The sequence below is a fragment of the Miniopterus natalensis genome, chromosome 12, assembly GCF_054644295.1.
Source record: "Miniopterus natalensis isolate mMinNat1 chromosome 12, mMinNat1.hap1, whole genome shotgun sequence".
Classification (NCBI taxonomy): domain Eukaryota; kingdom Metazoa; phylum Chordata; class Mammalia; order Chiroptera; family Miniopteridae; genus Miniopterus; species Miniopterus natalensis.
Window position 1 is genome coordinate 18805513 of NC_142092.1, and position 27001 is coordinate 18832513.

The following is a 27001-nucleotide window of genomic DNA, read 5'->3' on the forward strand; positions in this document are numbered from 1 at the left end:
AGAATCTCCATGTAACGAACCACAGTTCCACCCATGTTTCACTTTCAGGCCGACTGTCGCGACGCCACCCGCCGCCCTCGCCGAGGCTGCCCGCGGCGCTGCGGGAGGCTGGCGGGTCTCCCTCCCCCGCCCACGGGGCTGCGCGGCTCCGTCCCGGCCGCCGAGACCGAGCCCCGAGTGGGAACGTTGCGGGCGCGCGCCGCCGGGAACACTTCCGCGGCTGGCTGTCACTCGGGGAACCTAACCGGATTAATACCCAGAGATGGGCTTACGTTGGCTGTCACCCATACGCCTAAAGATTATAATCCAATTTATGCACATTACAGTCAGAATTAACTTGATCTGATATTGTAAGACTCCGTGTGCCCCCCGCGTCCTCGGAGGACAATCCTCCACGTTCTGATGCAACCCCGCAGGCCGCCCGGAGGGAAAACAGCCCGAAGAAAAGTACTCCCCGCGTCCTCCCGGAGGGTCTGCACCCGGCGCTCCCAGGTAGTTTTCGCCTTCACCTGGGCACTGCTCTGTGCTGCCTCCCAGCCGTGGACTGACGAACGCGGGAGGCGTGCCCTTGGAAGGAAACAGCATTCTCGTTTCTCCCTCGTTCATTTCATTTTTACGTTTTCGGCGGAGGTGGCAGCGGCAGGCGGGCGGGGAGCGCGGGGGCGGGCGCCCGCGAGTGGCTAGGGCCGGGGGCCGGGGGATTGTCGCCGGTTACAACAGTCTCAGCGATTGCTTTTTGATGCTTATTTGTAGGGCGGTATTTCTCTGGCTCGGTCTTGAAATAAGTTTGTTTGGGTGTGAGTTCTGGTCTTGTCAGCACAAAACCACAAAAAGACGTGGCGGAAAGTAAAAGAAAGCCCCCTCCCTCCCTCCAGCGTGCTAACCAACGCCAGACACTTGATTGAACACCCCTTCTCGGGCCGCGGGGGGCTCTAGGCGGTGGCTACATTCCAGCAGTTTTAATCCGTTTTTTATTGTAGGGCCAAGGGAGTTTACACAGGGGCCGGGATGGCTCCCCAGCTGGCCGCTGTCCGCTCTCCAACGCCCCCTCCCCGCCCCGCCCTTCTCGCCCCTCGCCGCCCTCCCCACCCCCAGCAGGAACCTGTTACTTTAAGCGCGGCGTTCCAGTGTGGCGCAGCCGGCCGCCGGGGTTTCGGGAGCTGGCCGGTGATTGGCTCTTTCGAGCTCCCCCTGGCTCGCTCGCTCGGCCTCCCCGCGCGCTCCGCCCCGCCCGTGCGCCCTCCCTCCGCCCCGAGAGGCTCGGAGCCCCGGTGTCAGGCGCCACGGCGCATGCTCCGGAATCTCATCCTCTGGCCCTGGAGCTGCTGCTGCTGCTGCTGCTTTTGCTTTTGGGGCTGAGTTTAATAACCGAGCGAGCGAGCGAGCGAACGCGGGGGAAAAAGGCAGAGAATGTCCGCCATCTACCCTCCGCTCCTGGGCGCGCTCTCATTCATAGCAGCCTCTTTATGAATTACAGCTGAGGGGGGCGGGGAGGGGGGTACCTCACAACACCCCAGCAAACCTCCGGGCCCCCAGGCATGGCTAGCTCGGTAAGTACCTGCAAAAATAATAAAAGATTCCGCCCCCCCCACCCCCCACCCGCCTTTCCTCCCTCGCCCGGTGCCGCCACCGCAGCCCAGACAGCGCCAGCGCTCCGCGGTTTCAATTAGAAAAAGGTTGGTACGGTTTGCAGGGAGCTGCTGCCTCTCCCTCAGCCTCCGCTCCCCTCCCTCCCCCCCCCCCCCCACGGCGCGCGCACACACACACTCACACTCACACACTCGCCCCTCCACCCCCCGCGCCTCCCTCCCTCCTCGCCTCTCTTTGCAATCGCAAGAAGCGCTCTCTCGCTCACACGCGCGCACTCACACACACTCACACACGGTGGAAGGAGGCGAATAATAACTCAGCCATATTTCAGCCGCCGCCGCCGCCGGGAGCCGCGGGCACAGTCCGGGGACGCGGTGAGCAGCCTCCGCGGCCGCTACGATGGTGCGTTCTCCGCGGCGCGCGTGTGTGAGCCGGAGTGTGCGGGCTGACAGCGGCGGGGCCGCACGCAACTTTGCCCCCGCGCCCGGCTGCGCGCAGTCGAGGCTCGGTGGCTGTCCGCCCGCCGCCCTGCCTTTCTGAATTTCATTTTTTGGGGGGAGGTGGGAGGTACTTTGGGGCCACTTTGGCACTTGGAAGTGTGTTGCGGGGGCTGTGTTAGGATGGCCTCGCCGATCGCGTGGGGCTTTTCGCCGGGGGGGGGGGTGCGGGGTGCCTTAAGTTATGGATGCCTCGGCGTGTTTTCCCGCGGGCGTGTGTATGTGTGTGACGACGTCTCATTTTTGTTGTGCACGATCCCCGTGGTAAGACCACGGGAGTTTTTGCCCATCAGCAGAGGCTGCCTGTAGTTTCCATTCAGCCTGGCACAGCGCTCCACACGCACGCACACCCACACGTACACAAAGACTTCCTCGGCGTGTGTGTGTCGCCGCGGTACTTTCGGGGAGGGGACTCGCCCGAACCCCCCTCGGAGTCCCAGCTACCTCCCCTCCCACGCCGGGAAACCGCCCCGGCACCGTCTCCTAATAGTCTCCTAATTTGTTTCCGATGCGTTTGTTGTCGTGCTGGTAGCGGCGGAGTGTGCTCTCCCTCTGTCCCCCCGACCCCCGGACCCCCTTCCCGATGGGGGTAACATTCCGTTACAATCCTGGCGGGTGTGGATGCTGGGCCCGGGGCGCGGGGGGCCGGGACGGCTGGTGGGTGTATTTGGGGGGGTGTGGAGTGTGCGCGCCCACGCGCGTGAAACGTGGATGCAGAGGGCACGGCCGTTTCCTTTTATGTGCGTTTTAAGGGGGGGAAAAAAAAATGTCAGGCGCAATGTGCAGTGTCGAACGGTCGCCTTCCTGTTGTTCACCGCTGTCTCTCTCGCTGCCCGCAGTGTGCCGTGCAGGTGAAGCTGGAGCTGGGGCACCGCGCCCAGGTGAGGAAAAAACCCACGGTGGAGGGCTTCACCCACGACTGGATGGTGTTCGTGCGCGGCCCGGAGCACAGTAACATACAGCACTTTGTGGAGAAAGTCGTCTTCCACTTGCACGAAAGCTTTCCTAGGCCAAAAAGAGGTAGGGCTCGAGTACAAAAGGAGCTTGATAAAAAATGTCTTTGCTGGCAGAGGAAACAATCGCCGGGCCCGGCGGTCCCCTGCCCCGCTCCCTACCCCTCTCCCCGCCCCCCGAGTCGCGCTCGCCCGCGAAGCCTCGGGATCCGGGTGCGAGGCGCCGCGCTGGCCAAGTCCCGGCGCCCGCCCGCGCGCCGGCGACTTGGGTTTGGTGAAAGTCGCCGCAGAGAAAGGACTGTCAGGTGTCGAGTGTTGGTTCATCCCAAGCCAGCCCTCGCCGGTCCTCTGGGGTTAGCCGCGGGTTCTGTGGGGAAGGTGCAATTAGTTGTTGGGTTTGGAGGTGTGGGGAGTGGGGCTGGAGGGAATAAACAGCTTGAGCTTTTTTTTCCCCAAAAGAAAGGGAGAGTTACCTGTGTTATTGGCAGAGGATGTATGGGAGGTCCTTCTTGTTCCTTCTGGAGGAGCCGCCTCTCTTTGGGGTCTTCTCTGCCTTCCTCCCTGTATGTGAGGCATTGGGCACCGGTTGTCATAGACTTTTCCTTTCGTAGGGTGGCCTCCACGGTCAGGATTTTATGTTTAGTTGGGGGACTTACTCGCCCCCAGCTCCCCCATAGCAGATAGCACTTAATTGCTTATTCGATTTTGAACAGCTTTTCGAAATGTCTGCCCCATGTGATCTGCAGGGAAGAGCGTCCCTGCAAAGGTCCAGTCTAAGTTTCCGAGAGGAACGATGTTGTTTTGCCCTGTGCTTCAGCCCTTCCCCACCTTGGTTTTTAGCCTTGGTGTCTAGTTTGCATAATCCTGCTGAGCCTTGGGTTCCCAAACATTTTCCAAAAAGGATGAGGGAAAGAAACGGGGTGTTATTTTAAAAGAAACTGAGAAGGAGGGTTTTGAGAAATCCTGATTTCTATTCCCTACAGCCTCTGGAAAGCTACTGTCTGGTTGTTTTAGTTGGATTAGTGGAGGCAACAATCTAAATACAATAAGGTGCTTTGTTTGTGAGCAGGTTTATTTATCTAAGTCGACACAATGGTTAGCAGTTATCTTCCATTTGACCCGTAATCTTTATTGGCATCTAGAACTCCTGCAGTTTCTTAGGGTAACATCGTAATAAATCCCTTCTGCTTAGAGCTACGTGGAAATTATCGAACGTTCAGGGGTGGAATAAAGAGAAATGCTGTGTGCCTTAGAGGTGGCAGAGGCTTGTGTGAACGCTTATTTTTGTTTCCAGAGCTCGTGTAATGGGATGTAGGATTGTATGTTTTGCCTTTAGTGGTTTGTTTTATAGTTCCTTTTGAACAGTTGAATTTGATGGGCTTCGCTGGATAGTTAATAAGTGAATCCAGCTTCTAATCGATGGGTAGGAATATGCATGGCCTAAAGGAAATAACATTTAGGTTTTGTTAGCAGTTTCTATCAAAATATAGCCAGGGATATTATACTCATATTTCCTCAAAACTGTGGTAAGGATGAGTATTGTCGAGTTCCTGTGACTATTTGAGGTTGGGTATGCTGCTTCTTGAATCTCGCGCTCCCTTTTCTGTGTGTCCGTAGAGCCACCGTGGAGGACTTTAAACAAAAGAAACCATCTTCTAAGATCCTTGGTACACACTGTTGTGACTGTTTGGCTGCTGTTCACTTTGAGGTGAAACACACTTAACAAAAAAAGCCATATTTATTGAATTAGGGAAACTAAGTCAGTTGGCAGAAGATGTAGCTCTTAAGATAACTTTGTTTAGGTGCCTTAATAATCGGCAAATTGGCATTATGAAATGAAAGATGATGAACCTCCCCACACTTCACCACTGTTCTCTGCTTCAGTGGGGTGTGTGGTGATGTTCGCCTTATTTCCCATACCTAATGATTTTCTGTCCAGCCTGAGGGAATGTGAGGGTGCAGCCCACACAGCCCACACCTGGGAGCTGTTGCTGGGCGTGGTAAGCCACTTGATAATACTAGTCTTCCCCAGTGTCTCTGGTGAGATGTCAGCTTGTCCGCTGGGCTCTCCAGTTTTATTCTCATCTGTGCAGTTTCTTTATGCAGTCTATAAGCCATTGTTTTAAAATGTTTATTTTTGGGTTTTTATTTGTATGTGCGCTTCCCATGATGTGACAAGTCCTGGGAAAAATGCCAGCTTACATAGCCCAGGAGAGACCTTGTCATTCTGTAATTACACATGATTCAGATTGCAGGGGAAGGTTTCTCTGTTCATTGGGAATAGTTGTAAATTCACTTAACACCAAACATGCCACTTAATCCTGGAACTTATTTTTTGGCCTGTAATGTCTTTCAAACTGATAAGAATAGTCACAGAATAAGAATGCCAGGCATTTCTAAGTCTACTTCTGTACCTTGTAAGGTGCTAAATTTGTGATATTACACACCTATAAGTGTTAGGATTGGAAATGAGAGAAACTGCAAAAATGGCTTTGTGCAAAGTCTGAGTTACAAGGTATTTAAAAGGAAGGCACGTATTCTTAACTCTGAATGGCTATTAATAACACGTTAAATCACTTTCACTATATATGGTAGCAGATAAACAGAGTGGACCTTAGAGCTGAGGATGAACTCCTTAGCCACGAAGATGGATGATGAGTCTTCAGTTTCATAAATCTTTGGTTTGAAAAGTGAATTAATTTTCAGGTTGATTTCCTTTATTTCACAGTAATATCATGAGAACTTGTAGAGGAAGAAATTATAGTAGTATCAACTTGTTGCCTAATGGGAATTACACATACCATTTCAAGATCGAGCTAATTGGACTTGAATTAATGAGGTTTTACTCTGTCCCAAAGATGTATTGGAGACTTTCAATTTGAAACTACTAACACAAAGTCCTGAAAAAAAAAAAAGAGGGATTTTGATGAAATGGTGGAAACTGGAATATCCATTAACCCTTACAGAATAGGCAGGTCAGAGCATAATGCATTTTAAAATTATCTACTTGAAAAAAAAAGACCGTATCTTATGTATTAGTACCAAAGATTTATAATAGCCTGATATGACTGAAATGAAAAGTCACATTCAAAACATTTCATTTAGAATATGAATGTTTTCATTTTCAGTATGTGGATTTGAATGAACTTTCTTTTCAATTACAGCCATCCTTACTATTACAGTCTGTCCCACTGACATTTATGATGTGAAGTCTGTTGCTTATTATTTTATGTAAGCTAATTTGGCCAGCGGTATGATTTGATAGCTTTTTATTTGTAGCCTTAGTCCTTTGAGTGGGCAGATAAAGCATAATAAATCCACATTTATAACTTTCCTTTGATTTAAGTGTTTGACCCAGCTTTACGGTGTAGTTCTGATTCGTGTTGGTCTTCTGAAATAATTTGAATAACTTTTTATCAGGGTATTTAACATTGGAGGGTTTGCTAGTTGCAGATACTGTGTACACCTGGTGTATTTTCTCTTCTGAGGTATTTAAGAAGTGTAAGAAAAAAATAAAGATGGAAACCTATCCTGATACATTCAGTGAGTGTTATAAGATTTGCATAGAGTTCTGTATGGAATTAAGATGACCAGTGAGAACAGTTTTATTACTTGGCATTTTGAAACAACATATAGTGTAATTTTCTAAGGCATCTAAAAACTCAGTTGCTGGAGGAAATCTCATATGGTGTTAGTGAGAATGTAAATTGGGCACAGACATTTTGGTGGGTATTTGGAAAAATCTAATAAGATTATAAATGTTTATACCCTTTGACTTCTAGGAGTTTTTTTTAACAGATATGGCTTCACATCTACACAGAGACCTAGCATATTTCTTGTGACCGTTTTTTAATAGCAAGCCATATAGGAGACCTCAGCTGAGTAGAAGTAAATGATGGTAATCTATAAAAAAAGAGGGAAATCTATTTGTAGATGAAGGAAGATCTTCAAGATAAATAAGTGAAATAAGGCAAGTTGCTAAATTAGTGTGATCCATTTAAAAATGTGCTTAAACAGATAAAAAATTAAATGTGTGTATGTATATAAATAAGTCCTGTATGAGTGGACACAAACTTATCAATAGTTTTCTTAGAGGGTGCTTATGGTGCTGGTGGTGATGGGGGTTATTTTTGTAGTGTTTGATTAAGAAAAAAAGTTAACTATGTATTTAAAGCACTCCAATGAGCACTCACTACATTTTAATATTGAAAGACGCAGAGTAAAGACCCAGTATAGAACGTTGCCTTTTAAACAGGGATTAACGTTGCCTTTTAAACAGAGATTAACATGTAGCTACCTAAAAGTGATTTTTAACTATCTTGGGTAGATATTGTTGCTCAGTGGTGAGGAGAAGTTAAGGTTAGAAATTACAGACTTGGATTCAAATGCCTATTTAAGAGGCATTTTGTGTGATCTTGAGCAAGTCACATCTGTGTCTTTTTCTCATTTGTGTTAAGGGAATGATAGAATAGAACCAGTACCTCACAAGTTGATTAAATATAAATCAGCTGTTCTCAAATTTATTGGTCTTCAGACCCCTTTACACTTAAAGTTGAGGACTCCAAAGAGCTTTTTCTGTGCAAGTTTTATCTATTAATATTTACTGGATTAGACATTAAATCTGAGACATTTAAAACAAATTCTAAAACAAAAGGAGTGAAAAGCGCGACATTGTTTTACTTTTTTGTGTGCAAGCCTCTTTAATGTTTTGTTAAATAGGAGACAACTGGATCTTCCTATGTGCTTCTATGCTCAGTCTGTTGTGTTATCACATGTCATTGTAGCTTCTGTAAAACTCTGCTGTACATTCAAGAGGGAATGAGAGTGAAAAAAGGCAAATAATGTCTTAGAGCTATGAAAATAATTTTAACTTTGCCAATCCGTGGAAAAGATCTTGAGGATCCTGGGGTTCCTGGACTACACACGGAGAACCTCTCTTATAAAATATTCAGCATACAGCCTGGCACAGATAAACTGCCCTCTCAATATGTGGAAGCTGATTTTTAAAAACCATTATTGTTGCTAATATAACGCTCATTTAATGGAAAGAGAAAAGATAAGTCTTTCAATGCATTTGCATGGTTAAATTCCAGTGTAACAATTCTCTAACAATTTTTTTTTCAGAAAAGGAAATTCCAAACTTGGGCTTTACTGGATATATTTTATGCTTAACATCCATTTTATGCAGTCCATTTTATGCCGTGTTATCTGTGTTCTGCAGAAGCCTTTTACATCTATTATATTAGGGGACCCTCTGTAGAATTACCTCTGTGAGGTAGACAAGGCAGGAGAATCAATGGGTTTCATAATTTTACCTTAAAGATCCTTTGTTCCTTCTCTTAGTTCTTTGAAGTTTCCTTTCAGTGGTCTTCCATGGACCAACCTTAGCCCTTTAGCTCTTTTTTCTGGTCATTTATTACAGATGACTACTACTACTTAACACAGCTTTTATAGTTCTAAGATGGGACATTTTTTGTTTTGTTTTTTATCTCTTAGTGACTTAAGTCTTCAAAAGAGAACTTGAAGGGGGAAGATGTTAAACACAGTTACACCAATTACAAAATTAAGCAAGGACCTGATATATTACTGAACTTTACTGGACTTTAATCTATTTGACCAGATTGTAGAATATTTTTGATCTCTGAAACATGATGTTTCTCACTGTCCTAATGGAAATAATACAGATTTCTATATTTTGTTCCTTTGGTTTTCATACTTAGTTTTAGTTTCTGCTTTCACTCCTCAGAGAAGACACTGACATGTAGAAAGAGAAATTCTCTTGTCTCAGTGATACAAAATAATAATACTCTTTTAAAACATTTTGTTCTGTGTGTACTTGGCCAGAATCTCTTTAGTTCATTCTCTTTCTAATAACATACATTTTAATGCTTAAATCTTTTATTCTCTTATACTTTGTGGTTCTCTTTATTCTTGTTTGTAGTGCTGTTTTCATTTTTGGGACTATAATTTGTCTGAAAAGAGTCCTTGGATAAATAATTGCCCAATGATGATATTACGGGTAGTTCATAGTTTTTTTTTTTGTTTGTTTGTTTTTTAAACTTTTGTTATAAATATCATAGAAATTGAGAAATTACATTGCATACTTGTACAGAGCTGGGGATAAAGCACAGATGAGCATTCCCACCCTGATGACATATCGTGGAATATCATCTTTTTAAAGCTGAATTTTATGGTATTACATTGAATATAGATTTGTTATACATTATTTGGACATTTAGATTGTTCTCAGCTTGAATTTGATATGAATAATGCTGTTACATCCTTGTCATTTATTTATTCATTTATTTAAATCCTCACCTGAGGACATGTTTTTATTGATTTTTAGAGAGAGAGGGAGGGGAAGAGAGAGAGAAACATTGATCAGTTGCCTCCAGCATGCGTCCTGACAATGCACCACCCAACTGAGCCCACCTGGCGAGGGCCCTGACATTTATTTCTATGGCTTTTCAATAATTTTCTTATGTTAACTTTCGAGACAGGAGGTAGGTGAGTCAAGGTATATAGATTTTAAATTTTGATATGCATTACCAAACTTTCCTCCAAAAAGTTTTTACCAGTTCATACTTTCCCAGGAGTTGGGAGACTGCCCATTTCCCCACGCGGTTGCCACGTGGTTGCCACATGGTTACTGGGAATTAATAGTTTAAAAAAAATATATTTGCCAATCTACTGGATAAAATGATACCTCATTTTTATTTGCATTTAGTTGATTACTAGTGACACGTATCTTATGTATGTACTACATATTTACCATTTGTCATTTGTGATAGGCATGTTTTGTTTCCTTTTGGTATTTCTAAAAAAATAAATAACTAAAGTACAGGAAAATACAAAGGAAAAAAATGATACAACAAACATTCAAATCCCCACTACCAAGAATGAAAGTGTTTACATTTTATCACATATGCTTCCTTGTTTTGATTTTAGGGATTTAAGTATTACAGATTCAGCTAAAATTTTTAAATGCTACTCAGCCTTTTCTTTCAGCTCTTCAGCCTTTCTTCCATCTATTGATGTACATTTGCACATTTATATTACTAAAAGTAATAGGATATTGTATCTTAAAATATTCATAAAGAGTTTCATACTGGGCAAGTAATTTTTTCAATGGAGATATAATTACATACCATAACATTCACCCTTTAAAATGTAAAATTCAGTGGGTTTTAGTATATTCTCAGGGATGTGCCACAATTGCCACTCTTTAATTCCAGAACATTTTCATGAGTGAATAATTTTGCATCTTGCTTCCTCCGCTCCCCCGACTCAATATGTTTTTGAACTTTTTCCCTATTTCATTTACAGAGAGCCAATTCATTCCCTGTAAGTCCTTCCGCTTAGTATTTCATTAGAGGGGTATGTTTTATGCTTACTTTTCTGTTCCCCTGTTAAGGAATATGTAGGTCATTTTCCATTCTGTGCAGTGAACGTCTTTGTGCGCTTTACCTGGTACAGATGAACAAGATTTTAGACACAGGCCTCGTTTGAATTGAGGGTACATTTTCATTTGTGCTAGACATTGTCAGATTGCTCTATAGAGTAGTTGTGACAGTTTATACCCTGTCTGGGAACATGTACTATTTTCTCTACATCTTTGCCAACATTGGATGTTTTAAGATTTCTTATTTTTGATATTTAGTGGAAATATCATTTGCGTTTCATTGCATTTTGTTTCATTTACATTTCTCCAGTTTCTAGTAGGTTAAGCATTTTCTATATGTTTCTGACCACTTTTGATTTTCTCTTTATTGACTTCTTTTTATATCTTTTGTCTTAAAAAAAAGCTGTTGAGATGTTAGTTTTTTTCTTATCTGTAGGATGTTAATCCTTTGTTATTTGTGTTGAAAAGCGCTTTTCTTGTTTTTGTTTCTTTCTCTTGAAGCCTAATGTATGGCTCTTTTGGTTGTACACAAGTTTTTAATTGTGTCAAAACTATCTATTTTGTTTTGCTTCCCTGTTTGGTTTTGGGGTTTTGTTTAAGAATATAATTTGTGGTCATGGTAATGTGCTTAACCAACAGACTTTGTATATGCTGGATACAGTGAAAGGATTGGGGGAGATGTAAATAAGAGAAAGAGGAGTTCCCTGCCTTCAATGTGCTTGTGTCTTTTAGAGCTGGAAAGCACACTTGAGATTCTTCATCTTTGTTTACCCTCTCATTTTACTTTCAGTCAGTAGCCTAGAAATGTGAAGTGATCTTGCACATAGACACAATGAGTCACAAGTGTGCGGGTGCAAAGATAACTAGTAATAGATGGCAGTAAATGTTTACTTTTAAAACACTGAGTAATTATTCACTTATACTAGCAGACAAATGTTCAGCAATAACTGCTTTTGTAGACATGATCTAGGATTTAATTAAGTGGTGGTAACCATGGTAGATACTGTTGAAAAGGAAGACGTTCTATAGCTACTTTCAGGCGAAATTAAATTTATTTTATGGATTTATTTGAGGTTTTCTTTTGAGATTAAATCATTAGCAAAAATTATTATTAAATGGTAGGTATCCCCTAATATTTCCATCCCTTTTGGTCACCCTTCCCCTCCATAGGATTGCAGTTCCATGAAGGATGCAGAACATTGTTGCATGACCTAATTCTTTTAACTTAACTGTGATAAGTTTGCAGTGGTTGAGGCCTGAAGAAAGCTATTACCATTGAATTTCTAAATAAATAAGGCTAGCATTTGGGCGTAATGTAGTAGCTATGTTGTATATCTACATACCCACTTTTTGGGTGGAATGAATGGACCATCATTTTTTATTAAGGAAACATGGCTTATTTTGAGCTTAATTCTGAGGTCCTTTTATTTAAAATAATGTTCATAAGTGATTATAAAGATGACCAGTTGAATTGAATTAGAGTTATTACCCATGTTAGAAGATTGATATTCTCAGAGACAAATACATTTAAAAATATTTAATTTTACTGAATGTAGATTTTTGTTTGTTTGTTTTCCTTTGCAGCAGAAATCATTAGTCAGTTATTTTTCTATCAATGCCAGGCCAAGTGCTGTGTGTGTATTAATTTTAAAACAGCAAAATATACATGAATAATTTTCTAAAACATTCATAACAAGAGCAGTGGCCTAGAGAGTAAGGAGATTTACTTGCCTCTTGATATTTCTAGATATACATTTAGTCTCCATGATGCCTTTAATTTTGGCAAATAGGTTTTGTGCCCTGTTTCTTCCTCCTTCCTCCCAGGGTGGTGATGGGAGAGATCAGTGTCAGACTATTCCAGGTTACCTATTTATTCTAATAAACATTTATAACATTTTGAATGCTTTAAAAACAAGGCTCATTGTAGACTTCATGTCATCTATACCTTTTACCCAAAATACTACATTAATATGAATTGCTGAATAATGAAAGCTTTCTTTGTATTGAAGAAAAATTTTACTATTTTACAAAGTTGTTTCCTTTGTTAGATTTCTTTGTCTGTTCCTGTATTATAAGCAGCTGTTTTGTAGTGACTCGGTGAAAATGAGAGAGCTTAGGCTGTTGGGGTTTGCTTGCCTTTCATGGGATGGGTTATTCAAATTGTTGAATAACATTTGTCTTATCAGAGTTGCTTGTGGTATGACTTTTCCTACCTGTGCACAAAAATAGTAGGAGCCGTGGAAAACTACTTTCCTTGTCCTATGGAACATCTTGCACCAGCGCGTGCTGCATTCAGTCAGTGCAGCATTCACCTCTCCTTGTGTATGTATCTATAGTTTCTCGTGCATCGCAGTAGAGGCAGGTCAGATGAGATGGGACCTCTGTTGTCACTGTAGATAGTACTCCTTCCTTTGATCAATGTAGTCTAGACGTTGGAAGTTTTTGGCAACAATGTAACATAAAGGTAGCTATTGCAAGTCAGAAAAAGAGTGTTAGAATTCATACTTTAGCTTCCACTCCCCTAAGTGGTAAATTATGACTCACTGTTGTTAAACTTGTTTCTTCTGTACCTCTAATAATTGCCTTGGTGCAAACAGAACCACCACTTGAATTTAGCAAGAAACGTTGTGTTGGCCGAGAATCACATTTTCTAGAATACACTTTCGCTTATGTTATAGGCAAAATGAGTTTTTCTCCTTTTCTTCCTTCACCTACTTTGGATGCTTTTTTTTTTTTTAAAAGCCAGGCACAAATTTGAGAGACTTGGCCAGGTCTGTCATTTTTTTACTGCTTAATCCATGATATACAACTAGTCTTTTAGCTTTAAAAATAAGAGTCAGGGGAGGGGGAGGGAACTGGGTGGGAGGGGTCATTGGGGAGAAAAAGGGACATCTGTAATATTTTAAACAAAAATAAAATTTAAAAATTAAAAATAAATAAATAAAAGGTATATACTTCTGCTCTAATAAAAAATAAATAAAAAAATAAAGAGTCAGATATATTCCAGTAACTGGTAGGAACAGTATTTAGCAATGTAGCCGTAAAGGCCCAGGCCTGGGAGGTAGAAGAGATGTGTTTGGGCTTTTCCAGCTCTGGAATATTATTTTTCTTTAGTTTTTACAAAAGGATAAATTCTGAGTGTGTCATTGATCTAGCATTTTTATAATGATGAAATAACTAGCATTTGTTGGCTATCATCTGTATATTGGTTAGTCATCAGGCTAGACAATGGGTGTGTGTGTGCTGCTTTAATTTCTCACTTATAAGCTTAGTAGCTTGGAGATTGATTTTTTTGAAAACATAAAATGTTGATATGAATTTTAACTTTTTTTTAATGGTGAGTGAACAGTGAAATGGGTAAAAGACTTGCTGTAATAATAGGGAATTAGAAGATAATATGGGTATTTCACTTAATAGGTGACGGAGTTTAGCTTATGAAAAGTTACTTTCTGATTATTCTGGTGCCATTTACACCAACCATCAACTACTTGTAGGTTGGAACATTCCAGGAACTCAAGACAACCGTGTGTTTATTTGAAACTACTTCTTTTAAGTATGGTTCTTGACCAGGTCGTTAGATTATTGAGTTTTTCATGAAAGTTGACCGGTTTATTTATTTTTTGTATTTCATATAATGTCACCTGGACCTTGAAATTTTGTCACTTGTTTTGCTTTTATGAAGTATCATGTTTCAGATAACTACTTTGTGTTTCTGTATCAATAGAATTGAAGTCATCTCGAAAAGCAAGTACCCTTCCACTCTTTACTTGCAACAGCCTGCATAACTTTTAGGTCAAAGGAAAATAATTCTAGTTATTATTCCAGTCTGTTAAAGGGAATTATCTAATGACTGACTGGAGCCGTGGGTTGAATTTATATAAAAATACACAAATGCAGATATCTTAAAGAAAGCAGCAAATACGTGAGAATATTCTAATGTTGTAAAGGCTGCACAGTAGCTTATAGTTAATGCTACTTGACATAGTATATTTCTGTGGAGGCTCTTTTGGGTTTATCATTGATTTTAGTACTTCAGCCCATTTTCTTCATATGAGGATTGTTCATCTTTATCCACATTTTGAGAATTGTGTGATAGATAAACATACATCAGTGAAAATATGGGAAGAAAATACTACAGCAAAATGCTAATAGAAGTTATTTCTGAGAAGTGGAATATCAGAAAATTTCTGTCATCAGTAAAATTTGTTGGATTTTTCAAGTTTTCTTGAATGACACATGTGACAGTAATACTAGATATTTAAATGTGCATATGGACATGTTTACAGTAGCTTTTTTCTTTTCTTTCCTTTTTTTTAAGTTATAGTATTGGGAATATATACAGGAATGTCTTCCTTAAGGAACACATTTATATTTTGTTATTTAAAAATTTAATCACCTTGTCATCTTGAGTGTCTTCTTTTAATATTAATGTGAATATATGCACAGTGTTTCATAAGTTGATTGTAAGCTTTCTGTAAATCATATCCTTAACTTTCTTAATAATTATTGTTGTTGTGTTACAGTTGTAAAATTAATCAGATTAACCCGATTTATAAGTACATGATTCATGTAAGATATTCTTTGTAACAGAAACACAACTATATTTAATATTTCAGTACAGTATACATTTTTGGAGTACTTACGAATGTTTGGAAAAGTTTTGATTTTTTCTGTGGAGTTTTGATAAGTATAATGTTGATAATATGTTTATCTTGATGTGTAGCGTTATAAAAATTTTCAGGGAGTAAATCTGACTTTAAAAATTGACTGCAAGTAAAAGGACTCTCATCATGTTTAGTGTATGATGATGGAGTTAGGAATAAATGGGATCTGTAATTGGAAATAAAGATCCATTTCTAGTTTGTGTCTGTATATATTTTGGAAGTCAAACACTAAATTATGAGAGATAAAAAGTACTTAAAACTACTACCAAAACCAAGGCAAAAATAATTATGTCTAGGGCAGGGAGAGAAGTATTCCTTGGATGTGGAATTGATGTATAATTGCATAAACGTAAACTATTTTAGTATTAAAACTATAACATTTGGTGTTTGTGATCTGAGCATTTCTTTATTAGATACATGAATCAAATTACTATTTTAAGTTCCGTTTGCTAACATTTGGGATAACATTATTTTCCATGAGCTTAATTTAGTTCGAGTAAGTTTTTAATTTAACTATTTCTATTCCTTTGGAGAGAATTCTAAATGGGGCTCATAGTAGCCTGATTCCTTTCTTTGGGATGAAGGTGTGTGAGAGAGTGAGGTAAATAAACTCTTTGGCACTGTGACATCAGCTCACTATATTTGCTTGCTGTTTTTATTATTAAATTAATTTATGTAGATATCTTAACTGCAATTAGAGAAAATAAAGCAATTGCTTAAAAACTCACTTAACGACATAACTCGAGGGACCAAGCAAAGAGCTGAGATGTTGAATAATTCGGACACTTGGTTTGAATATTGCAGGTGGTTAGAGATTCCAAATTTGGTACTAACTTAAATAAGTAATACTCATGGGATTTTATTATAGGACAGACAGAGCTAAAGTAGACCAAGATAAAGTGTAAATGGCCCTTATTTAGAGTATGTAGAGTGGGAGCATATTTTGCAGTGAAAGGGGAGCTAAGGGACAAGGTGTTCTCTACTTGCAGACTTGTAAAGACCTCAGAGTTTTCTTTATGTTATTGTAGAAAGACATTATTTTTGCTTTGGCGTGCTTAAAACTAAAGGGCAAATGATCCAAAAGAATAATCTTGAAATTCAATAGCAAGAAAACTACTTGACATTGTGGGCTGGAGGCCAGCAAACGTGTTGCTTTCATTGAATGCGTGGGAAATGGGGCAGGCCTGGAATTTAAAGAGACAGGGTGCAGTACCCTAGAAAAGAAAAGCCCTCCTGTACGATTTGCTTATTTGGAGAAAAAAAATAGACTTAAAGTTTTCTCTAAAGGATCTTTATTGGATCAACTGTTTTAGGCATTGAAAGACACTGAGTTTTTCCTTACGCCACCTCCCATCTCCCTAAGCCATCTTCTCTTGTCTGAAATTGGTGCAGAGTAAAATTGTTTATAACAGAGGAGAAGCAGCTTTTCAAATAAAAGTACTTTATAGCCTGTTCAAATGGAGTATAATGTAATTCTCTCCGAAATCGAGCACTTATTACTTTGTTTATGTAGCTGTTTAAAAAGGGGTGTGTGATGAGGAGTTGGGGGTACTATAGGAACCTCTGCTTTAGAAATTACTTTTTTCTGTCTGAGTTCCCCCCCACCACTCATGAATCCCCCTTCTCCCCCTCCCCCACCTCCCACAATCCCTCAATAAAATAGTATTTAAAAGACTTGAATAACCAGTCTTATGTACCAGCTTCTTGCTTGAGGCAATAATGTTGTACTATTTTCAATGGGTGGTCTTGAATCTCCATGGGAGATTTTACAGGCAGTGGGCTCCAAGACCTACTAAGTATTATGCTGAACATAACCAGTTAAATTCCTGAGCCATAGAGAATATATGGAGATAGCTTTACATTCTTCAAGTCCCATTGTTAATTACTTGCAAGCCAATTTATTTAATTTTATTTGAAGAATTTATGGTTTAAATCCCTACAAGGAACACATATTAACTCAGTATTTGAGGTTTACTTTTTAAAACAAGTGAGCCATTCATATATCTGTCATTTCAGGAATACCCATTTGTGGTGTATTTTAATTCATAGATTTTTTTGTTTGTTTTAATTGTTCTCCTTTAGAAATCAACACTAGTAATCATTTTGGAACGTTAAGTAGCTGAAGCCACATTTCTTCTTGAGATAGTGTAAAATATAGGATCTGTAATAATCGGAAAGCATATCAGATATGCTTATAATCAGTATTTCTTACCTGTGGCATGTAGCATAAATGTATATTGGCTTGAAATTTACTAAAATTGCCTTGGGCCAAACCTTTGTGGAAGTAAACAAAATTGGAATTATAAATTAAACACTGGATTAAGGATGCCCTTTGTAAAAACAAAATTGTTCTTTATGCATACTTACTTGAATAAAACATTGTATTTACTTACTCATTGTAAATACTGAAATGGGGAATGTTGCAGTCATGACTATTTCTACGTAACTTAGTTTATAATTATTTTAGAGTATGAACCTGTGGTTATTAACCAGAGTGATAACATAACTTTGTTGGGTCATTGATTTGATTACTTTGTTTCTTTTACATTCTTCAGAAAAATAATTTTCTGAGGAATACTGGACTTCTATTTAAAATAAATATTTGTAAATTCTGATTAGTTAGATGCCTGAAATACCTGTTTTCTCTAGGCTTAAGTAAAGAAGAATTTAGGAGTAAGTATCTCAGAAATGTTGGTAATAATTGGACGATGATATATGATGAGAGAGCTTTTTGTTTATTTTAAACAATGTGAGTAGTTTTAGGTGGGAAATTGTACTCCTTGAGGAACTGACTTTGTTTCTTGTATAAAAATTATTATAGTTGTTTTAGGTCATATAACGTGGTGTGAAATCTTCAGTTTTCTTCACTGATGGAATCAAAGATCTGTGGCTCAAGTTTACAGCAATGACTAAATGTTTGCCTTTTCTTTTTTAGCTCTTTAGCTAGTCCTCGAATAGCTAAAATGTTTTCTAGTACTTTTTATGAGTGGGTTTAAAGAAGTGATAGCCATCTGAAGTTTATCTTGTGTAGCCAGTATTTTAAAGTTATTAAGGTTGTCTACACACAAAAAAGAAACAGCTCTTATGGATATACATGTGCATAAAAGTTAAAGGTTGGTAAAAATTAGCTTGTCAAGTAAACTTACTGACTGAGGAATAATTTTGTTTTCATTTTCCATTCCCTTGGCTGAAAATGAAATAGAAACGATCTGGTTACTAAAGACCAAGCGCTGTATTGGATCACTTCCTTGAGCTTTTGCTATGATCGTTAAAGGCAAAGTTAGACAGCTGCTGTAGATTTTGCCAGTAGTCTCACAAAAGAAATTGTTTAACCCTATTAGTTGCAGACACTATCATTTCTACTTTGCAAATGTACTTGCTGCGTTAGATCTGGATCTCTGTGATTATGATCTGAACTTCTGATTTACAGGAAGGTAGCAGAGCAGAAAATGAATAATTTTAGCACTCTCCTACAATACCACCGTTTCATGTCTCAGAATATGACATTTCAGCATTCTTGCTTATATTTAGACAGATTTTAAAACTTGAACTCAGACTCTATAAAGTTAGGCTTTTCTTTTTGTATCTAAAGATCTTTAGGGAATTGTGAAAATTGTGAAAAAGTGTGAAAATTGAGTTTGATTTATAATCCATGATAATTGAATATTTAAATGTCCTTTTTTAGGGGCTCAAAGTTCAGAGGAAATACTAAGTCACTGACTTTAAAATTGGCATTTTGGCTAAGTGTAGAATTCGGACAATACCATCTACTCCTGAAGTTGATGTTATAATGTTAAAAATGCAACGGCGCTGGTTTCCTTTTGTATAATGTGTCTACATTATTGCTGTAGGTTTAAAGGGACAGGAATAGTTTATTAAGGCTGAGGAGGGCAAGATTCTGAAACCTACTGCTATGTGATTAAATCAGTGTGTTTGTCCTGAGGCTTCAGCCATTCCATCCAAATTCACAGTCTAAAATTTTGGATTCCGTCTCTGTTTGAAAATAATCCTTCTTAAAAATGTCAGGACTGCCTTTGCCTACTCACATGAAAACTATTGAGGCCAATGATCAGGGCGAAGATTTTCATGCAATCAAGACTGAAGATATAGTTCAGTATTTTAAAGAGAAAGTTCACAGCCATTTTACATAAAATTTTATTGGGCTTTTCATTAATCCAAAATAACTGGCCTATAAGTACTTTATCAGTGAAAACTGCTCAGCATGTAAAACGGGTAGAAGAGCACAAAGGCTTCCTGCACATTAAGGGCACAATGGGAACTAACAGACTTTCCAGCCATCTCCAGCTGTGAGATTATTACAGTTTTTGCAAACCCTTTTCTCTCAAAACTAAACCAAGAATGGTAGCGTCCTGATAAAAAGGAGTGTAGAAAAGCCTAACTAATCCTTAGATGAGTTACTTCAAACGTGCCAAAATAGAATAAAATCAGTTAATAGCGTGGATTAAAGGTTACTTTTAATGCATTTTATCACTCGTGTTGAGAATTTTTGTTGTATGTTAATGCATTTGGCCTTGGTTAAAAAAAAAAAATCCAGAGAAAAAATATAATTAAATTTGGGGGATTACATAATCATAATGTTATGAGGAACTTTAGTACCAATGTTAGGTGCCAGATTTGACCTAAGAGATAAAAGCTGTGTACTTTCGAGCGTGGAGCTGTAAACAGGTGGCTCCAATTTTGAGCGGTAAGTTTTTGGGGTTATAATAAGAGGACTCATCTATGTACGTCTAAGAGTTGATTTATTGTATGGATTTTTTAAAAAAAAAACGTGGCTCTGTGGCTTTGGAATAAATATGGACAAGTGGTTCCTGGGATAAGATCATAAGAGAGTGCTAAAATCAGACCTGGATTAATGTTTTAAAAGTGCTTGATTCTTACAAGTGGTAAAGAGAAGGAGATATAAGAAGCAGGTTTTGGGTTCAAAGGTAGTCTTTACCTTTAACGCATAGTATCTGAAGCGATCTTTTATGTACAGACGGAGACTATAACATCTGTACTTTTAATTCAGAACCACATGTTTGCCAGCTACTTATTTCGTGAAATACTTTTCCCATGTAACTGGCATAGTAGGATAGAGCTGCCAAAGTATTAGGTTAAGGAAAAATTGATTTAGTATGATGCCATTGGTAGGAAGAATTAAAAAAATAAAGTAACATCTTTCTCTTTTTTAGGTACAGATATATAGATCTAGGTATAGGGAGTGTGTGTGTCTCTGTGTGTATCAACCTTAATAAAATTTTATTGTAAGAACCCGGGCAATGGGAGATTTTATAGTCATGTCACACTTGCCATTCCTTTAAGATCCCAAATCGTAAGTTTCTCTAATGGGACTTAGCGTTTATTTCTTATGATAGGTCTATTGCTCTTTCTGGGGCTTAATAGGAAATAGCCTGACTGGTACTCCAGGCACATGTGCTGTCTGTATATGCGAGGTATTTGTGTGTTTGCCATCCCACATATCGTGGAGTGAATTTTCATAAGCCATGTGAGAATAAAGTCCTGTTAATTTAGAATCAAAACGTACAGCCGCCCATAGATAAGTTTCCTCTATTTGATATTCTAATCAAATTTAACCTTATACAAAGCTTCTAGCCTGATGAGTTTTGCAACATTGAATAAATACTGTGCTGTATAGTTATTTATGTGCTCAAGAAGCTGAACTTTCGCTCCATCCCAGTAAGTTCCCATGGGATAAGTTATTCTAGTAAATCAGACAATTTCTCTGAAAAACAAAGTGATTCTTAATTTTCGGAGGCTTAAAAATGGGGCAAATAGCCATATGCATGAAGGGGAAGAAATTCTAGTTGGCCAACATCACTAAAAAACAATTCAGCCACTAGGACGTCTTAAATTCTCTTGGGGTGTGTGTGTGGGGGGGGCCGGGTAGAAACCCCACCACAAGGCTGCTGAATTGTTTTACTTCTGTAGTTATTTCTTTGTGTGTTTATAGGAGTGGGAACATTTTATCTTCTGTGTTTCTGTAGAGGTTGTTTTTCAGCAGTGCCCCCAGAAAAGTCCTGGAGGCTGGCTTTGAAGCCCTGTGGACAAGCTGGATATCAAAGAGCCGGAGGAATCCGGGCAGTAATTGTTTTATGGCTGGCCAGAAATCAGACCTATTTGTATAGGTAGCTGTGATTTGACAATTTGGTGCTATTTATACGTACCATAAAAAAGAGAAAAGAAAAAGTTAAAGGGGTATTTTGGAAACAGGAACTAAGCTGTAAATGCAAATTGCTTCACCATTTTCTCAAAGGAACAAAAAAGGAAAGGATTTAGGAAGTTTTATTGAAGCTCCGTTATTGAGGATCTGTCTGCTTTCAGGACATTTAATATTTTACTCGCGCTGAAACTACATTTCTTTCTGTTTGCAGTTTCCCCCTATTCCCGTCCGATTATAATTATTTCTTGTGGAGCTGAAGAAACTCTCCGGAGGAGGGACAGTAAAAATCACAGAGTTTCCATTGCTATCTTAATAGACCTTTAACATTTCATCTTACTGTCGTTATCCAGCCTGGGATAAGAACCATCTGCTGTCGCTATAGCAGATATTTTTCTTTCCAAATAAAAGTAATATTTTCAACAAGCAGTCACAGGTCGTTTATTGTGGCGGTGGCTGATTTGCCAGGTAAATTTTCATGGCTTTTAGGAAACACGAAGAGGAGATTTTTCATGCCTGTTCCCGATCTGTCAGCCAGAAAAGCCCCTTTGAATCCAGAGTGCCGAAATTGCTCCTCTCATCTGGAGCATATTCCAAGCTCAAGGTGGACGGTGTAGCGTGGTTTGTCAGTGCTTCAGGGAGCAGCCCAAAGTGAAGTGTGACTGTTTCCAGGATGTCATTCAGACCCTTTGAGGTTGTCAAATGCTTCATTGTCTTGCCTTGAAACCCCCAGCCTCAGAGCGGTCTGCGTCCGGGGCGGCGGAGCAGGGGAAAAGTAAACATGTCTGTGACTGACTACCTTTTTTTTTTTTTTAAATAAAGAAACCCTAGAAATGCCTTAGGGACCCCAGGGGCTTCTTCAGTACTTAAAAACCATTTTACCATTGAAGGCATTTCAGTGCGGTCCTACTGAGACTGTATGAATTTGCTTTGGTTTTACTGTACCTTAATTTCTGGGGAGAGGTGCTATAGTTTTGACTGGATGAAGAGAGTTCACTGAGAGTAGAAGTGGAAACGGGTGGAGATAAAGACAGTCAGTCTTGTCTTTCTTTGAATGAAGAGTAAGAATTTTTGCCCCCCTCCGATTTTTATTCTGATGACAAAAATCACGTAGGGAAGAGCAAATTACAGTAGACAAACTGGGGAGTGCGATATGGGCTGGGATTCTTGGGGGGTGGGTGTCCACAGGCGCTGGGATGCTGCCTGGAATCTTGGGTTTCCTTCCAGGGCTCCGAAGTGACCTCCTTGAGGTCCCCCGGGGGTCCCCCGGAGCAGAGTTAGAGTTTAATAAGGTGTGCGAAGGGTCAGAAGTGTGTGAATAAAGATTTAAAATGGAAATCTCCTGGAGACCTAAAACCTAATTGGATTTCAAGATGGATTTATCCCCTTAGAGAAGTAGGTGAGACCACTCCGTAGAGAGGAAGCCTTCTGGATTGCTGCTGGCGTGTGAAAATGGGCAAAGGTAAGGACACGGGTCGCTGCAGGCCGTCTTTGTGGGTTGAGAGTGCACAGCCGCGTCAGGGCTGGGCAGTGAAGGTTGCATTTCCAAAGTGGTGATCATGAATTCACCCGACGCTGAACCCCTGCTGTGTGCCAGGAACTGCTCTAAGCGTTGAGGATCACACCAGGGACAGTAGTGGCTCTTGTCTTCCAGGAGTGGTTAGTCTGGCATCATGCATGTCAAAAAACAAACAAAAAAACAGCGCAATGAGATGAGTGCTTTGATGAAGCTACGACAAGCAAAACTGGGGAAACAAAAGTTCTGAGTGATTAGTTCTGCCCAGGTATCAGAATTTGAACTAAGTTGTTGTGTTACGTGTGTGTGTTGTTTTTTTTTTTAAATTGCTCCCATTAAATGGCTCAATACTTCAGAAAGGTGCAGCTTTAGAGGGTGTACTGTGTGTCAGGTTAGCTAAAACTTAAATAGGCTTGATTTACTAGTAATCACTTCTGGTTCTTAAAGAACCCTGTTTTGCTCGCTGTCATTTCTCTTAAATGATGTGTCCCTTCCATCAGAAGACGGTGTGGTCTCAGCAGTGCTTCACTGAGGCTGTAGTTGTCACTTAGAACTAAGGGCTAATGTCAGTGATCTGGTAGCGTTTGAGTCAACCACAGGGGTTGAGGTAAAGCTAAAGCCGTCTTAAAGAACTGGGTTAGGTGATGTTGAGGTGGGATAGAAATGCGTCATTTTGGTCATCCTAGTTTCACCCAGATTTATACATCTGTTCAGCAATATGACTTATCTGCCCTTGAAAAAGCTCAGAGACTTGTAGGGGGAAAGGGAAATGGACTTGTAAGCAGATATATTTCAGAACAACTTAAGAAATATAATTGATGTGCCCTGGCCAGTGTGGCTCAGTTGGCTGAGCGTCGTCCCAGGCCCTAAGAGGTCGCAGGTTCGATTCCCCGGCAGGGCACCTGCCCAGGTTGTGGGCTCAAGCCCCAGTAGGGGGCATACAGGAGGCAGCCGATGGATGTTTCTCTCACATTGAGGTTTCTCCCTTTTCCTCTCCCTTCCTCTCTGTCTAAAATCAATAAAAACGTATTTTAAAAAAATGATTATTAAAAGAATATAATTTATGTAAGGATGGAGTTTTGTGGGAACATAAAAGGGGAAGCTGATTTTGAAGATGAGCACAGCTATGTTTCCATTTATGTAGCAGATGTTAGAACCTGTCTCTCTTCATATTTTGTACCAGTTTTGGTTTATACAGCATTTTATGTTATTTGCTTTATTCATTTTTTTGAGACTGTTTATTACCCAACTTGAACAATACTGTGAAATTCTTCTTTAGCTCAAGCTATTGTGAAGCCAAAAATAGATCTGGGCTGAGATTGGACTTTGTGGCACAAATTGTGGTTTGTAGGTTACGGCTGTTATTGTTCCAACAAATAAGTGTAATTTAAAAAAAATTATTTAGAAGTAAATCAAATGTTGTGGATACAAAAGTGGACCTGGTTGATTTTTAAATGGTGCTTTAGAACAATAAGCAGATGTCTAGGTTTAAAGGGCTGTTAGGAATGAAATTGCTTCTGTTAAAAAAAATATTAGTATGCTTTTATGGAATAGTAGGATTGCAGATTGCAGCCCTTCAGGAACCTTACCTGTTGTAATCCCCCACTCCCTGGTGCCTTATTTCTCTTTGTTTCCCTTCTCTGAAAATTCAAAAGCATGAAATAGGTTTCAGAGAAAGAAAAATCAAAGATAGTAATAACAAGATTAAAACTCGGCTGTCACATTGGTCCCGCTCAGTGCTGGAGCATTGCTCTGCAGCAATACCCGTGGTTAGAAGAAATATGTAAGAATCTGGTAATAAACATTAAAATTGTAAGGAGCAGTGAACCTCATTTCCATGGTTCAGAGTAGATGGTTTTCTGAGGCTCTTAATTAAAGAGTGTGTGAAGGCAAATTTGTTGCAAAAGAAAGCTTATTTAGGTTTTAGAATCTGATATCTATACAGATCACTTGAGGGACATGTAGGATCCATTTCTGCTCTAAGACCACTTGTTCCTTATTGACAGGATTTAAAAAAAATCACTGTATCATTCAGCACATAGGTGTTGAATAAATCTTTTATGGTAAGATGCCTTTGTAAAGCACTTGATATATAAAAATTCTTTAGTAGTGATAACTGGTATATAACACCAACGATGTGCCAAACTGAGTGCTGTGTAGTAATTACCTAATTAGTCTAACGGTTCCCCCTATGAATTGGAGTACTGCTAATGCTACCCTCATAATGTGTACATATTCATCAATTTGCAGGATACAAGATCAGTATACAAAAATCAGTATTCTCTATATTTGCAATAAATAATCTGAGAATGAAATTAAGAAAACAGTTCCATTTATAGCAGCGTCAAAAGGATAAAATACATAGGAATACATTTAACAAAAGAAGTGTAAAACATATTCTCTGGAACTACAAAACATTGAAAGAGATGAAATAATATCTAAACAAATGGAAAAATACCCCACGTTCATCAGTCAGGAGGCTTAATATTGTTCAGATGGCAATGATCCCCAAATTGATCTTCAGGTTCAGTGCAGTTTCTGTCAGTATCCCCCCTGCCGTCTTTGTAGAAATTGACAAGCTGATTTAAAATTCATGCGGAATGGCAAGGGACCCAGAGTAGCCAAAACAATCTTGAAAATGACGAAAAAAGTTGGAAGACTCATGCTTCCCAATTTCAGAACTTAATACAAAGCAACAATAATTAAGACAGGAAGGTACTGGTAATATAAGAATAGGTGTGTAGATCAATGGAATAGAATTGAAAATTCATCAATAAACCTGTGCGTCCCTGGTCAACAAGCATGCCAAGACCATTCAGTAGGAAAATAATAGTCTTTTCAATAAATGGTGCTCAGAGAACTGCATATCCACATGCAAAAGAATGAAGTTGGACCCTTGCCTCACACCATATACAAAATTTAACTCAAAATGGATCAAAGACCTGAGTTATAAGAGCTATAACTGTAAAACTCTTAGAAGAAAGCATAAGGATTAATCTTCATGACCTTGGATTTGTCAGGCAATGGGCTCTTAGGTATGACACCAAAAGCATGAACAACAGAAGAAAAAAATAGACAAATTGGATTTTATAAAAATTGAAAACTTTTATGACTCAAATGACACTCTCAAGAAAGTGTAAATACAGCCCACAAAACGGCAGAACATATTTTCAAATTATGTGTCTGAAAATGCCTTGTATGTAGAACACACATACACTTAATGCAATAAAATGACACCCAATTAAAATTGGGCAAAGGATCTAAAAAGAAATGTCTTCAAAGAAGGGAAACAAATGGTCTATAAGTATGCGAAAAGATGCCTAACATCAGTAGTCATCACGGAGACGCAAATCAAAACCACAGTGAAATACCACATTAGATCCACTAGAATGGCAACGATAAGGAACAGATTACACGCGCTGGCGGGGCCGCGGAGAAGCCAGACCCCCCACGCCGCCCGGGGGAAGTGGCGCGTCCACTTTCGAGAGCAGTTTGGCAGTCGAGTAGACAGCGAGACAGTTACTATCTGACCCGGAATTTCTGCTCCTTAATATCTACTTAAGAAAAGTGAAAACGTACATCTACACAAAAGCTCGTACATGAATGTTTATAGCGGCATTATTCATAGTATCCAAAAGGTGGATACAGCCCATAGGTTTATCAAATAATGAATGGATAAACAAAATGTGGTGTATTCATACAATGGAACATTATTTGGCCATAAAAATGGATGAAATATTGATACAGGCTACAACGCGGGTGAACCTTGAAAACACTGTGCTCCGGGAATAAAGACAGGCAGAGACCACATATTATATGATTATATTTATGTGAAATGCCCGGAATATGGAAATCTATAAAGGCAGAAAGTAGATCAGTGGTTGATTAGAGCTGGGGATTTTGGGGGGACAGGGCAGATGATAGCTAAAGAGATTGTCTCCTTTTTGAGATTATGGAAATGTTCTAGAATTAACTGTGGTGATGGTAACACATATCGGGATGTACTAAAACCATTAAATTGCAAATTTTAAAAAGGTGAAGAATATATGGTATGTAACTATCTTAATAAAGCTGTTATTTAAAGAAAAAATTACCTAACTCAATAAAAATGTTGACACAAAGCAGTATCGTCATATTTAGACATTTGGGAAAGAAATTAAACCTTGATGGCATGCCTTTTCTCTGATAGAAGGCACATGTC

The 27001-nt window shown here is 39.6% G+C and overlaps 1 protein-coding gene across 1 annotated transcript in view; it reads left to right on the forward strand.

Moving 5' to 3' along the window:
- The first annotated feature begins 1338 nt into the window (after positions 1-1338).
- The window catches only part of MLLT3 (MLLT3 super elongation complex subunit), a 231890-nt gene continuing 206227 nt past the window's right edge, over positions 1339-27001 (forward strand). Inside the window, exons 1-2 of the mRNA XM_016205491.2 lie at positions 1339-1550; positions 2927-3107. Of these exons, the coding sequence (XP_016060977.1) occupies positions 1539-1550; positions 2927-3107 (193 nt within the window). The 5' untranslated portion in view covers positions 1339-1538. The remainder of the gene's footprint in view (positions 1551-2926; positions 3108-27001) is intronic.